The sequence below is a fragment of the Oncorhynchus tshawytscha genome, linkage group LG06 (assembly GCF_018296145.1).
Source record: "Oncorhynchus tshawytscha isolate Ot180627B linkage group LG06, Otsh_v2.0, whole genome shotgun sequence".
NCBI classification, from domain to species: domain Eukaryota; kingdom Metazoa; phylum Chordata; class Actinopteri; order Salmoniformes; family Salmonidae; genus Oncorhynchus; species Oncorhynchus tshawytscha.
Genome location: NC_056434.1, coordinates 66,632,504 through 66,648,033, shown reverse-complemented (window position 1 = coordinate 66,648,033; position 15,530 = coordinate 66,632,504). Strand labels below are relative to the sequence as shown.

At 42.0% G+C, this 15,530-nt stretch overlaps 1 protein-coding gene across 1 annotated transcript; it reads left to right on the top strand.

Moving 5' to 3' along the window:
* The first annotated feature begins 7,257 nt into the window (after positions 1–7,257).
* LOC112252929 (myozenin-1) lies at positions 7,258–15,389 on the top strand. Its single transcript, XM_024424642.2, has 6 exons — positions 7,258–7,433; positions 10,401–10,494; positions 13,214–13,401; positions 13,665–13,878; positions 14,062–14,242; positions 14,461–15,389. Exons 2-6 carry the CDS (start codon positions 10,410–10,412, stop codon positions 14,696–14,698), a joined length of 906 nt encoding a protein of 301 aa, XP_024280410.1. The 5' UTR covers positions 7,258–7,433; positions 10,401–10,409; the 3' UTR covers positions 14,699–15,389.
* Positions 15,390–15,530: the final 141 nt, after the last annotated feature.

Sequence of the window (15,530 nt, the reverse complement as noted above, 5' to 3'; positions counted from 1 at the left end):
CCGGCTTGGTGTTTTCCAAAAGGCACCTAAAGACTCTCAGACCATGAGAAACAAGATTCTCTGGTCGGATGATACCAAGATTGAACTATTTAGCCTGAATCCAAAGCCTCGCGTCTTGAGTAAACCTGGCACCATCCCTACAGTGAAGCATGGTGGTGGCACCATTATGCTGTGGGGATGTTTTTCAGCTGCAGGGACTGGGAGACTAGTCAGGATCGAGGCAAAGATGAAAGGAGCAAAGTACAGAGAGATCCTTGATGAAAACCTGCTCCATAGTGCTCAGGACCTCAGGTTCACCTTCCAACAGGACAACGACCCTACGCACACAGCCAAGGCAACACAGGAGTGGCTTCGGGACAAGTCTCTGAATGTCCTTGAGTAGCACAGCCAGAGCCCGGACTTGAACCCGATCGAACATCTCAAATCAAATCAAATTTTATTTGTCACATACACATGGTTAGCAGATGTTAATGCGAGAGTAGCGAAATGCTTGTGCTTCTAGTTCCGACAATGCAGTAATAACCAACAAGTAATCTAACTAACAATTCCAAAACTACTGTCTTATACACAGTGTAAGGGGATAAAGAATATGTACATAAGGATATATGAATGAGTGATGGTACAGAGCAGCATAGGCAAGATACAGTAGATGGTATCGAGTACAGTATATACATCTGAGATGAGTATGTAAACAAAGTGGCATAGTTAAAGTGGCTAGTGATACATGTATTACATAAGGATGCAGTCGATGATATAGAGTACAGTATATACGTATGCATATGAGATGAATAATGTAGGGTAAGTAACATTATGTAAGGTAGCATTGTTTAAAGTGGCTAGTGATATATTTACATCATTTCCCATCAATTCCCATTATTAAAGTGGCTGGAGTTGAGTCAGTGTCAGTGTGTTGGCAGCAGCCACTCAATGTTAGTGGTGGCTGTTTAACAGTCTGATGGCCTTGAGATAGAAGCTGTTTTTCAGTCTCTCGGTCCCAGCTTTGATGCACCTGTACTGACCTCGCCTTCTGGATGATAACGGGGTGAACAGGCAGTGGCTCGGGTGGTTGATGTGCTTGATGATCTTTATGGCCTTCCTGTAACATCGGGTGGTGTAGGTGTCCTGGAGGGCAGGTAGTTTGCCCCCGGTGATGCGTTGTGCAGACCTCACTACCCTCTGGAGAGCCTTACGGTTGTGGGCGGAGCAGTTGCCGTACCAGGCGGTGATACAGCCCGCCAGGATGCTCTCGATTGTGCATCTGTAGAAGTTTGAAATATCACATCTCTGGAGAGACCTGAAAATAGTTGTGCAGGAACGCTCCCCATCCAACCTGACAGAGCTTGAGAGGATCTGCAGAGAAGAATGGGAGAAACTCCCCAAATACAGGTATGCCAAGCTTGTAGCGTCATACCCAAGAAGACTAGCTGCTGTAATCGCTGCCAAAGGTGCTTCAACAAAGTACTGAGTAAAGGGTCTGAATATTTATGTAAATGTGATATTTCAATTTATTTGTAATAAATGTGCCCAAATTTCAAAACCTATGGGGTAATGTGTGTAGATTTCTGAGGGGGGAAACAATTTAATACATTTTAGAAGAAGGTAACAAAATGTGGGAAAAGTCAAGGGGTCTGAATACTTTCCGAAGGCCCCGTATACAGGCCAACTAGGCCTACACATTTGATATAACTTTTTGATGTAAACAGCTAAACAGGACTAAAAAGAAATAGAATATTCTAAAACCAATGCCTTTTTACAAATTCAAAATGAAATAGTTCTATGGAATAGCAGCCCGCCAACTGGGCACATCGCGTAATTTCAATGTAGATAATTGCGTACGTTGATATATGAGATTCCAACCTTTATTCGCCCACTCAAAAAGACAGCCAAAAGTTAGATGAATTTCCAATGTGATATCGCTTTACATTGAACCATCTCAAATCACAACCAAATTCCAAAGGAAAAACCATGTCTGATTTTTGGTTTAGTTGTCACCTAAATGTCTTAACTGTGCTTTCAACCAATTAAAAGCACAGCCAAGTTCAAATGGGAACATGTTTTGTTTATTTACATAACAGATGCATGTGTTATCACTGTGCTTCATCTAATAGCAGAACCAAATGACCAGGATTGGAGTTGAGATTACACTAAAAGTACATGGTGCGAGTGATCTATGTCATTTAAGGTTGTCCACAGACCTGTGGTGACCTATGCATGCTATCTTGAACATGCACGCTTTATATGATTACATAAAGAAATGTATAGTTACAGTAACCTCAATGTGTCCATGGATGTTACTCATTTTAATAAGGTTGAACGTTATATTGGTTTGTAAAATAGCCTTAAATTTGGGCTATTTACTGTATAACAGAAATTATGAAGCCATGCAACCAAATATCAACATCTAAAGGGGATAATTCCATCTAAGCCACTGGCTTAATCACATTCTTTGAATTGTATTTTTTGGTTGAGTTGGAGGCATGAATTCAACATGTCATTTGTTAACTCGTCGATAATGTTAATAGACAACCAAATATATGTCAACACAACCAAATATCAGCATTTGAAGGTTGTTTATCTTCTGCTTAGATATGTGCCACTGCTTTAGTCTGCCTTTTAATTCCAGTTTGTCTACAAATGAACTGATATGTTGGATTCACGTCTCCATATCAACCAAAAATGAACGTTGGATTTAGATTTTTGGTTGATTTTTGGTTGAAATGGAGACGTGAATCCAACATATGAATGACGAACTGGTGGTCCGATAAGGAAGACGTGAGGCTACAAGACTGTTTTGCCAGTACAGACTGGCATATGTTCCGGGATTCATCCAATAGCATTGAGGCGTTTATCACATCAGTCACAGGCTTCATCAAAAAGTACATAGACGACGTCGTCCCCACAGTGATGATGTGAACGTATCCAAACCAAAAACCATGGATTACAGGCGATATCCGAACTGTGCTAAAGACTAGAGCTACCATTTACAAGTAAGGAGACATGGACCGACAAGACATCAAACATGCAAAAGGACAATATAGGAAGGAGGTCGAATCCTAATACACACTAGCTTTGTCGTATGTGGCATGGCATGCAGACGAAACGGATTACAAAGAGAAACACAGCCGTGAGATGCCCAGCGACGCAGAACTCCCAAACGAAATGGCTTTTATGCTGTTTTCGAGGATTACAACTTCAGTGAAAGTCCCTGTTTCGGATGTGTGATCCCGCTCTCCATGGCCGATGTGAGTATAACTTTTAAACAGGTTAACACTCGCAAGGCCACCGGGCCAGATGGAATACTACAGCGGGTACTTAAGACATGCCCAGACCAGATGGCAAGTGTCTTCACTGACATTTTCAATCTCTCCTTGTCCCAGTCCTGTAATCCCAACATGTTTCAAGCTGACCAGCATTGTCCCTTTTCCCAAGAACTCCAAGGTAACCTGCCTAAATTACTATCATTTAGCACTCACATCTGTAATTCTGAAGTGCTTTGAAAGGCTGGTTGTGACACATCAACACCATCATCCCAAACTCCCTGGACCCACTCCTATTTGCATACCGCTCCAACAGATCCATAGATTACGCAATTTCAATTGCATTTCACACTGTCCTCACCCACCTGGACAAGAGGGGAAATGCTGTTCCAGCTCATTCAACACCATAGTCCCTCCAAGCTCATCACCAAGATGGGGACTCTGGGACTCAACACCTTCTTCTGTAACTGGATCCTGGACTTGCTGACGGGTTGGCCCCAGGTGGTGAGGGTAGGCAACAACCCCACGCTGACCATCAACACTGGGGCCCCTCAAGGGTATGTGCTTTGTCCCCTCCTGTACTCCCTGTTCACCCACGACTACATGGCCACGCACGAATCCAACACCATCATGTTGGCTGACAACATGATGGTGGTAGGCCTGATCACAGCGTGTGATGTGACAGCCTACAGGGGGAGGTCAGAGACTTAGCAGTGTGGTGCCATGACAACAAACCTAAGACCAATGAGCTGATAGTGGACTACAGGAGAAAGAGGGGAGAACACACCTCCATCCACATTGATGGGGCTGTAGTGGAGTGGGTCGAGAGCTTCAAGTTCCTTGGCGTCCACATCACTAAGGACTTAACATGGTCCACACACACTCTCAAAGTTGTGAAGAGAGCACGACAAATTCTCTTCCCCCTCAGGAGGCTGAAAAGATTTGGCATGGGCCCTCGGATCCTCAAAAAGTTCTACAGTTGCACCATCGAGAGCGTCTTTACTGCTGCATCACTGCTTGGTATGGCAAATACACAACCCTCTACTGCAAAGCGCTACAGACGGTGGTGCGGACAGCCCAGTACATCACTGGGGCCGAGCTCCCTGCCATCCCTGAACTTTATATCAGGCGGTGTCAGAGGAAGGCCGAAAAAATGCCAAAGACTCCAGCCACCTAAGCATAGACTGTTCACTCTGCTACTGTCTGACAAACGGTACCGGAGCATCAGCTCTCGGACCAACAGGTTCTGAAACGGCTTCTACTCCCAAGACATAAGACTGCTAAATGGCCATAAGACTGCTAAATAGTTCATGAATGGTTACCCGGACTATCTGCACTGACCCGATCTTGCACTGACTCTATACACACTCACAAGACTATATATATATATACACACACACACACACACACACACACACACACACACACACACACACACACACACACACACACACACACACACACACACACACACACACACACTCTCACACACCCCACACATTCACATACATTACATACGTACACCCACACAACACAAACACACACAAAACTCTCATTATATGCCACTGCTACTCTGTTCTTTATTTTAGTCCTATTATTATTATCATTATTATCTATCCTGATGCCTTTTCACTATACCCTACCTTAATGTACATACACATTGATTTGGTACTGGTAATCCCTGTATATAACTCCGTTCTTGTGTCTTTTGTTCCACCTATGTTACTATTTGTCCCTGTATCGTTGGGAAGGGCTCGTAAGCAAGCATTTCACGGTTAAGTCGACACCTGTTGTATTCAGCACGTGACAAATCAAATTAGATTTGATTTTAAATAGAGCTTTCCTTTTCCCAGGTTGTCTGCCAATAACATATTGATTCTATTAGTGAGTTAAACATATGAGGACAGTTTCTCTGACACAGATTAAGCCCAGTTGTGGACAAAACATTTGACAGTGATATAGAATTTCCATTGAGCATGCTTTTTAGTCAAGGACTACGCTTAATCTGTGCCAGGAAAATGTCCCTAAGAATGTTATCATGGTCTAATAGTAGGATATCAAAAATACTAAATTATATCCGCTCAATCTCTATTTCCACAATATATAAACTAGTGAATGCACATACATGTAACAGTGAAATCCTGACAACCATGCACCACATGATGGTGCTATGGGCTGTATTTTTCAACTCATTCTGAAACCCCTTAGCACTAGGTCACAACTTATTGGTGAAGGGTACTACAAACCCATACATTATATGCTAAAAAACAGACAGTCTGGTGGAGACATTTAGCTGGCATCTTTTCCATTTGCCACCTATATATAGGGCTGTTAATATCCAGAAAGTATTTATGGCTGCTCATTTTTACATTCCAGTCAGAATATGATATGAGGAGGCCTCCCAAGTGGTGCAGCGGTCTAAGGCACTGTTCTTGAGGCATCACCACAGACCCGGGTTCGATCCCAGGCTGTGTTACAACTGGCCATGACCGGAAGTCCCATTGGGCCAGAGCACAATTGGCCTAGCGTCGTCCGGGGTTATGGGAGGTTTTGGCCGGGGGGGACTTTAATTGGCTCATCGCGCTCTAGCGACTCCTTGTGGTGGGCCGGGTGCCTGCAGGATGACCTCGGTCGTCAGTTGAACGGTGTTTCCTCCAACACATTGGTGCAGCTGGCTTCCGGGTTAAGCGGGCGGGTGTTAAGAAGCATGGTTTGGCGGGTCATGTTTCAGAGGACGCATTACTCGACCTTTGCCTCTCCCGAGCCCGTTGGGGAGTTACAGCAATGAGATAAGATCGCAATTGGGTAGAATTTTTAAAATAATATTATGATATGAGGAAATGGTATAACAGTAGTATTACAGTAGTAGCCTATATCTGTGACGGATATTCCAAGGCTGAAATGTTGAGTGCAGAAAAAAACATTACTGGGTCCAATGCAGAGGGTGAGGTTTTGAGATATAAATGAGAACAGTGGGAAATGAATAACGGATGTCTATTATGAGCTGGGAAATACAGTATATTATGCCAGCAGTTTTTATTTGTGATTAATTGATTTGTTTCCTGTAACACAACAATTCACCATAACACAACATAACCCGTCCTTCAATCTTAGTAGACAAGCTCCTGCTGCTAACAGTGAAGCACTGCAAGCCGCAAGGTCAGATGTCAAGGTTAAAAATTCAGGCCTCCTGAGTCACTGTTAACCTCCCTTACTAATGGAAATGTTTCAAATGAAGAGGCAAGGTGCAAATGGTACATTTGACTCACTTCTCTTCTAGTGAGCACACAGGGGAGAGAGAAGCTGTGACAATGACTGTAAAATGAATCATCACAAAGAGCAAATAGCAATGTGTGGGTGAGATGTGTGATGGCACTCTTCACTTTGATTTTTGTTCTTCACTCATCCTTTTGGCCTGATTTTTCCCCTACAGTAGGCTACATCACCCCGGCTTTCACTGTGATACGGAGTACAGATTTGTACAGACATGGGAGAACTTGAAATTATCTATGAATTGAGAATGTAAAGTAACCAATCTACAAAATATCACACCCTGGTCTAACGTATGGATCGAATAACACTAACAGGCACATATATTAAAAAACGTTCAGCCATTAAGCCATGGAGAGAGCTGTGGATTTGTCTGAGCCAACAAATCAGCACCCACTTTGGTTTAGGAGGCTATATGACCACGAATAACATAGAACAGCAAGGATGCCTCTGCCTGACAGAAAACTGATAATCTATTGGAAGGTTGGAGTTAATTAATGAAGGGTAAAATGGGCAAACCAATGACACCAACCCCAAATCACACCCTCAGACACTCCTCCGTCCTTTGAGGCTCTATTATAACTAAGTTTAGACTCCCCCCTCACCCTGCACCGGTTCTATATATAGGCCCCCCGGACCATCTCTTGATAGCCCCATCAGCACTTTCACCCCTCATCCCCCACTTTTACTTTTGCTTTTACCCCAACCTCAACCCCCCTCCCTCCAGCCCCCTCAAAGATCTTCCATCCAAGCTCAGGGTGGATTTCACACTCCCTGGGATCTGAGTCCAGCCACAGGTCAGAGGCACCCTGGGATTTGTAAACTTCTGATTAAGATTAACCTGCAGCCTTCATCTCCTACTGGTATTACTAGACCTCCTTGAACATAAGGATTTTAAAAAACTGGGTGAGTGGTTCATGCCATCAGCTTGATTTTACTAACCAATTGCATGCATGACTTGGCCGTCAACGGCAAAACTGGAAAGCAAAGACAGTTGTGCAAGATCTTCACCTATAGCATTCAAAAAGAACTGCACTTGAGAATTGAAATTATGTTTGAAGACCTTGACTCAATAAGGAAGGCATTATTTATTCATTTATGGGATATAAAGTGCTTTTGAAGGCATGGTGAAGTGATCTTGATGTTCATTGAACATTTTTAGAATTTGCCCATCACTCAAAGACGCAGGCAGGCTCTGAGAGAATGTGCTGACTGCTCCCCTTTTGTCCAACAGCACATTTTATATGGTGTGCAAAGCCTGGAATAACCAGCTGGGGAGGTGAAACCTGAGTGCTGGGGTCCTCAGCTGGTGATAATTTTACAGGGGATTTACAAAGTCCTCCCCCACAATACCTTCTCCAATCCACCCACCTATCACCCCTCAACATCTTCATTTTAATTTTGGGAAGATTAGATCATTCTCTTGACAATTGTGCCAATGTGTATGTGTTTGTATATGAGTGTCCATTGCGTCTCACACATCTGATAGTACACTGACGCCACTACTCGCCGCTAAAAGGTCTTGGCTGAAAATAGCTCTGGTGGATTAGGTTACAGTCAGTCGATGTGATGCGAAGTTTGCCACAGAGTGGGTCTTCAAGAAGCTGCAGACTCTCAGTAGATACAGAACAGTATGGCTGAAAGGAGAACTACAGTATATAGAAAGGGGCTCTGTGAGACATAAACATGCTGGGCGGTGTGGTGCTTGTACTGTATCCCAACTGAGATCTTCCATGTCTTCAAGCTTCACCTAGCAACCTAGACTACAGAGTTCCTGTGTCAGATTCATACATACTTTAAGAATCTATGATTACAGCCATGTTCATCGTATCCATCAAATTGGATCGATGTGTTTACTGCAAATTGGATTTATCTGAAAGTCTTGGTAGTGTGTGCTCATCAGCTCATGAAGAGGAATGTGTTTACTGCAACCACTGTAGGCATACATTATACTCTGTGTTAAACCTTTCTCATTTCTAGAGTTGTCAGATCAAACAAAACAGAAACTTACAGTGGGCTATATGTTTTCTCACGGACGGACATCTCTTGGCTCGGGGAATGTTATGGATCTGAAGCCACTCTGAACTTGGAAAAGGAGCAGGGTGCAGTCTGCATGTGTTCTTCATGCCCTCAGAAGCATGGCCTCATAAGTGTGGGTCCCAACAAAGTGCAATGGTTAGAGATTATCACTAGAGGGACTCCAATCCCCGATCTCCTCTCTCTGTGCTGCCTTTCCACAATTATTTTTTTTCTGCTATTGAGTGGCTACAGAGAGACTATATATACACATATATACACTACCAGTCAAACGTTTGGACACACCCACTCATTAAAAAAATATATTTTATACATTGTAGAATAATAGTGAAGACATCAAAACTATGAACTAACACATGGAATCATGTAGTAACCAAAAAAGTGTTAAACAAATCAAAATAGATGTTATATTTGAGATTCTTCAAAGTAGCCACCCTTTGCCTTGATGAAAGCTTTGCACACTCTTGTTATTCTGTCAACCAGCTTCACCTGGAATGCTTTTCCAACAGTCTTGAAGGAGTTCCCACATATGCTGAGTACTTGTTGGCTGCTTTTCCTTCACTGTATGGTCCAACTCATCCCAGACCATCTCAATTGGGTTGAGGTCGGGTGATTATGGAGACCAGGTCATCTGATGCAGCACTTCATCACTCTCCTTCTTGGTCAAATAGCCCTTACACAGCCTTGAGGTGTGTTTTTGGTCATTGTCCTGTTGAAAAACAAATGATAGTCCCACTAAGCGCAAGCCAGATGGGATGGCGTATCACTGCAGAATACTGTGGTAGCCATGCTGGTTAAGTGTGCCTTGAATTCTAAATAAATTAAAGACCGTGTCACCAGCAAAGCACCCCCACACCCTCACACATTGTCCTCCATGCTTCATGATGGAAACTACACATGTGGAGATCATCTGTTCATCTACTCTGCATCTCACAAAGACACAGCGGTTGGGAGCAAAAATCTCAAATTTGGATTCATCAGACCAAAGGACAGATTTCCACCGGTCTAATGTCCATTTCTCGAGTTTCTTGGCCCAAGAAAGTCTCTTCTTATTATTGGTATCCTTTAGTAGTGGTTTCTTTGCAGCAATTTGACCATGAAGGCCTGATTCACGCAGTATCCTTGGAACAGTTGATGTTGAGATGGAGATGTGTCTATGACTTGAACTCTGTGAAGAATTTATTTGGGCTGCAATCTAAGGTGCAGTTAACTCTAATGAACTTATCCTCTGCAGCAGAGGTAACTCTGGGTCTTCCTTTCGTCATAGTGCTTGGTGGTTTTGCGACTGCACTTGAAGAAACTTTCAAAGTTCTTGAAGTGTTCCGGAATAACTGACCTTCATGTCTTAAAGTAATGATGGACTGTCGTTTCTCTTTGCTTATTTGACCGTTCTTGCCATAATATGAACTTGGTCTTTTACCAAATAGGGCTATCTTCTGTATACCACCCCTCCCTTGTCACAACACAACTGATTGATTTAACAAGGCACACCTGTTAATTGAAATGCATTCCAGGTGACTACCTCGTGAAGCTGGTTGAGAGAATGTGAAGAGTGTGCAAAGCTGTCATCAAGGCAAAGGGTGGCTTCTTTGAAGAATCTCAAATATAACATATATTTTGATTTGTTTAACACTTTTTTGGTTACTAAATGATTCCATATGTGTTATTTCATAGTTTTGATATCTTCACTATTATTCTACAATGGAGAATGAGTAGGTGTGTCCAAACTTTTGACTGGTACTGTATATATATATATAAGCTAAATCCAGACATATTATACAGTAGCTTGGTATGTCCTGTGACCTTTTCTAACTTCCTGTTTACATGTGTTCTCAGTCTGCAGTCATGCCTCATGGAACACCTGCCCCACCTAACAAGCGGAAAAAGCCCTCTAAGATCATCACTGACCTGTCACATGTCACTCAAGATGGTAAGGCACGAACATGTGAGCTCATGAACACAACACATTGCATGTACAAAGGTACATTGCTCACATATCATTAAAAAAAGATAATGAGATCTCCCAAAGTTATGTGAGAGACCGCACAGTACCATACATTCAATTCTGCTCAGTAACATTTATCAATATGAGCCTGTGGTATTATCAAGAGTAACATACTGAACTAATTGGTAAACCGAGAGGGCGGGCAGGGGGACACTTGTCAAAGAGGCTCCTCCACATGGATACACTTAACATGTCCTAATGACTAGCGCCCTGTCACACACACAAACATTTATCTCCTAGATTTCACAGCACAAATATGATCTGTCCTTTATAATCATCGCAGTAATGGTTTACTCTCCCCTCCCTCTCAGCTGTTAGGATCCATGCTTCATTAAACAGCGATGGCATGATGATTTTTAATGAAAATTATGACAGGTGTTTTTCCTCTCCATCCATTAAGTGCTCCAGATCTGCGTGCAAGTAGATATAGTAGTCTCCGTTGACATCAGTAAAGTGTAAATTTGTGCTGCCCTTTCACTTCAGTTGTGCTGTGCACTTCATACTTTTTTGTGTTAAGTGTCCTGACAGATGTAGCAATAAGGCCTATGCAGAAAGCTGTGTTTTAACAGCAGGTTCATGTTTATTGAGATAAATCTAGTTCTTAACGCAGAACTGAGCGAATTTTCGCATGATGGGCCAGCTGCAAAGTCCGAAGAGACTATATTGTAAAAAGTTATGAAATTAATTTAAGGTTAGGGTTAAGTATATTTGTAAGAAGTGTGATTAAGTTTGAGGTTAAAGTTCCCATGCAATCTTTGTCATTTTATTTGGAAATCATCACTGCATGTCTAATAAATCACCGTGTGTGTTTATTTAATGAAAATAACCCCACAATATATTTTTGATCATGTACTTCCCTGAGACTCCTTTGACCTGTGAAATGCTCAGTCTGATCATGTGGGCGTTAGGAAAACATTTGAAGATATTTACATAAAATCACATTTTTAACTGCATTGCCCCTTTTAAGGTTAGGGTTAGGTTTAAAATCAGATTTGATGAATTTGTGGCTGTGCCAGCTAGCTTCAGCATTCAAACGTATTCCGCCCCACCAGAGAAGCCACTTCTGTTGTAGCTTATAACAGATATAGTCAGAAATGAAATTTGAATCACATAACTAGTGTTGACTTTTAAAGTCAACATAAAAATGGTACTGTCAAACATTGCAAAATCGTAATGGCACAAAAGTCAATGAGTCACAAGCATAGTCCTTTTGAACTGCAGAATTTATTGCCAGGAAAACAAACAGGAGTGCGAAATTATTACATCCACCAAATTTAATCAGAGTTGATGCGTGTTTATCTAGTGACAGTTCCTGCAATGGAAAAGGGTGGCAAGAACTTCTTAGCAGGAACTAAAAGGATGTCATGTTGAGAGGATGTGCTTAGTCAAAACAGTGTGGGATGAATGTTCTCATAACAAAGTTCTAAGGCCTGATGGTGCTATGTAAATAAACAGCTGCTATCTGAAAACCTGTTTTGTTTTTTTTACACACAGAGAACATTTGACATAAGAGCTTACCATAGATAGATAGATAGATAGATAGATAGATAGATAGATAGATAGATAGATAGATAGATAGATAGATAGATAGATAGATAGATAGATAGATAGATAGATAGATAGATAGATAGATAGATAGATAGATAGATAGATAGATAGATAGATAGATAGATAGATAGATAGATAGATAGATAGATAGATAGATAGATAGATAGATAGATAGATAGATAGATAGATAGATAGATAGATAGATAGATAGATAGATAGATAAAGAACAAAGCAAAGAATGATCAGGCTACTACAAAAAAAGTATAAAAGACACATATGTATTATATTAGTACTATAGCCTACTGTTATATAGGTATTGTATTATTATACTGTGCTCCAGAGCTTTAGAATTGTTGTGGAACGTCTTCCCTGTGCAGTGTTACAGATTGAAGACTTTCTCCCTTCACCCATCCTCTCTGTTTCAACACCCTGTGACTTCTGACCAATGGATCATAAGCACCGAGAACAGAACAAATATAGACAACACAGACATGAAAACGACTCAGGCCTTACCTCATAAAGCCATAAAGCCTCAGTCAGAGTCAGGCCCAAACTCGGGGATGAGCTGTTCTCTGCTCTCTCTCCTTCAACAGCCACATTGTTGAAGAACAGCCAGTTCATCTTTGGGCAGAGAGATTTATGAATTTTCCACCGTAATGATACCAAGAATCTGAGAGCATCCCCCTCCTAGGCAACCATCTGCACTGAGTGTAATTTCTGCTGAGATGTAGAGATCACGTCACACCCACACAGATGTGTTTTCTAGATGAAATATGATGCACGCAAAGTACTTTAACATTCATTCAAACAATGCTAAGCAAACTGTAGAACCAATTCAAACCACAGGTAAGATTCTTTCTGCATAGGGAGATACATGCGTGTATGAGAGTATTTTTGTATCATACTGCAGACATTTTTGAGTCCAATAATCCAAGTTTGAACATTTGCTGAACCAGAATAATTATGTTTTTGATTTATCCCGGAAACCTGGATAAATAAGTTTAATGGAATAGAGCCTTATACAGTATGTTCATACAGTATAATGTCGAGAAACAACAAGAGAAATTAATAGACTGTGAACATTTCTCATCTGCAGAGTATGAGTCAGAGCCTGAGGCGTCAGAGTTTGACTTGGGGACGAAGATCAAGACTCCCAAGGACACCATGCTGGAAGAGCTGAACCTCTTCACCAACAAGGGCTCCAAGATGTTCCAGAGGAGACAGAAGCGTGTGGAGAAGTTCATATATGAGAATAACCCTGACCTCTTCAACAGCGAGTCTATGGTAAGAAAAAGGAGGTCAATCATCCAAGTCAAAATTAAGAAAACTTGATATAACAATAATACATGTTAGTATAATATATAGTTCATGTAGAAATTCTGTCCAAAGAGCTTTAATGTAAAACAATTGCAGTGAAAATTGGCAATGGATGAGGGAAGGAAGTACAACCCATGGATAGATAGGGAAATGATCACAATGTTGAGGCTATCAATGTATATATCAACAACCACCCAGGTTGGAAGCTTGTCTTGTGTGTTTAATTTCAGGAGAACTTCCAGAAGTTGGTCCCCAGCCTAGGTGGCACAATGATGTTGGACGCTAATGGCCACATGGTGGAAAAGAAGGCAGGCCCTCCTGTGCCCCCTCCCAAACCAGGAAAAGATGGGCATGGTTATGGTCATGGTCAGGGACATGAGCATGGTCAAGAGCATGGACACCATGGACATCATGATGATGTTGCTCCAGGAGAACATGGTCATGGTCAGTATCCGCTCATATCAACTCACGAGATTAGAACAAGTGATTTTGGAATTAAGGGAGTGCAGTGCAATCAGTATATCAGATTTAGCCTGACTTGACTTTTCCTGGAGATTTATTCCAAAGAGGCTTGAACATCATGTGATAGAATATCTGGTTTCCTGACTCGCTGTTTTCTTCCTACAGGTAGTCATGGGGTAGAAGTGGCCTTAGACAAGGCCAAGAAGAGGCATGATTTTGTCCCCTCATACGTATCACCATGGGAAAAGGCCATGAAGGGCAACCAGGAGCTGACATCCAGCATGAGATATCATATGCCAGGCCCCCATGCCCACCATGATCTGCCCAAGTTCAAGTCCTTCAACAGGTACAGTCCCCTCTATGCTTTGCTTGGTTGACTCCATAGCATCTAAAAAATATATATTTATTTGAAAAGAGTATGAAGTAATGGAGCCCACCCATTTACTCTCAAACTCAGACTCTTTGTATTGTCCATCCATGTATGTGACACAAAGTTGCCTTAGAAGATTCATTTAACTTATTAGTCTGATCTTCTTTTGTTGCCCATCACTTTATCGGTCTTAGGAGTGCTACACCGTTTGGGGGCTTTGATAAGGCCTCTCAGCTCATGACCTTCCAGCTGCCAGACACCCATGAGGTGGCCCATGATGAGCCTGAACTGGCTGTAGTATACCAGCATGAGATTGGCGCTCGACCCTCCTTCAACCGCACTCCTATAGGCTGGGTGGGGAGCGGTGAGCCCAGCAGCATCCACATCGAGTTGGACACCATGCCCTTCGATGGGGAGACTGACGACCTGTGAATAGCATGCCCCACAGACCCAGATGTGCAGATAAAAGACCATGCACGAATATATACAATTACATAAACAAAAACCATCACTTTCTTTTGAAAGGTTTGGGATGCAGTCAGCTTTTCCTTGGGTTGAATTAATTAATAGGAAAGTGTGTATGAAACGAACCACACAGCTCAATATTGGGCTCTTTAATTTAGACAGAGAGAGAGAGAAGGAGACAAAGTAAACACAATAGACCTCCATAACTCTGATTTATGCTTACACATCTTTTTTCATGATGATTCATTTAAGGAGCATAGTGTATTGTGCAATCACACTACAAGTGTGTAGCTTATTCACAAAGCAGCAACATAACATATGTCCATGAGGAGAACAGGTAAACTCAACGGAGAGTTTGAGTATTGTTTAGCTTTTCAGCATGTTGATGTGACTCATTGCTCATCAGGACAGCCACAAGTTGTTCATTTAGCTTCTAGCCTTCTACCATCATGGCTTTTACTGTATTTCTGTGTTTTTTTTCTGTGTTTCTATGCCGCTTTCACTTTTGACAGCTTTGTCAAGCCCCTGCAAATCCAACCCATCCTAGGACACATGCAGTAAGCATGAGGTGAGATGTGTTCATTTCTGTTGAGTGATAGAGATGATGTTCTACTGCATCACCCACGTTTTCTCCCTAATAAACTTTTTTCCAATTGTAGTTTGCATCTGTTATTCTTTGTATCTCGCATGTGTACAGTGTAAGACTGACTATAATCTTCAGTGGAACGAATAGACAGGAGGCCAGTCTAACGTGTGGGGACCCTCTTTAGGGCCCCACGGTGTAATTCACTTGATGGAA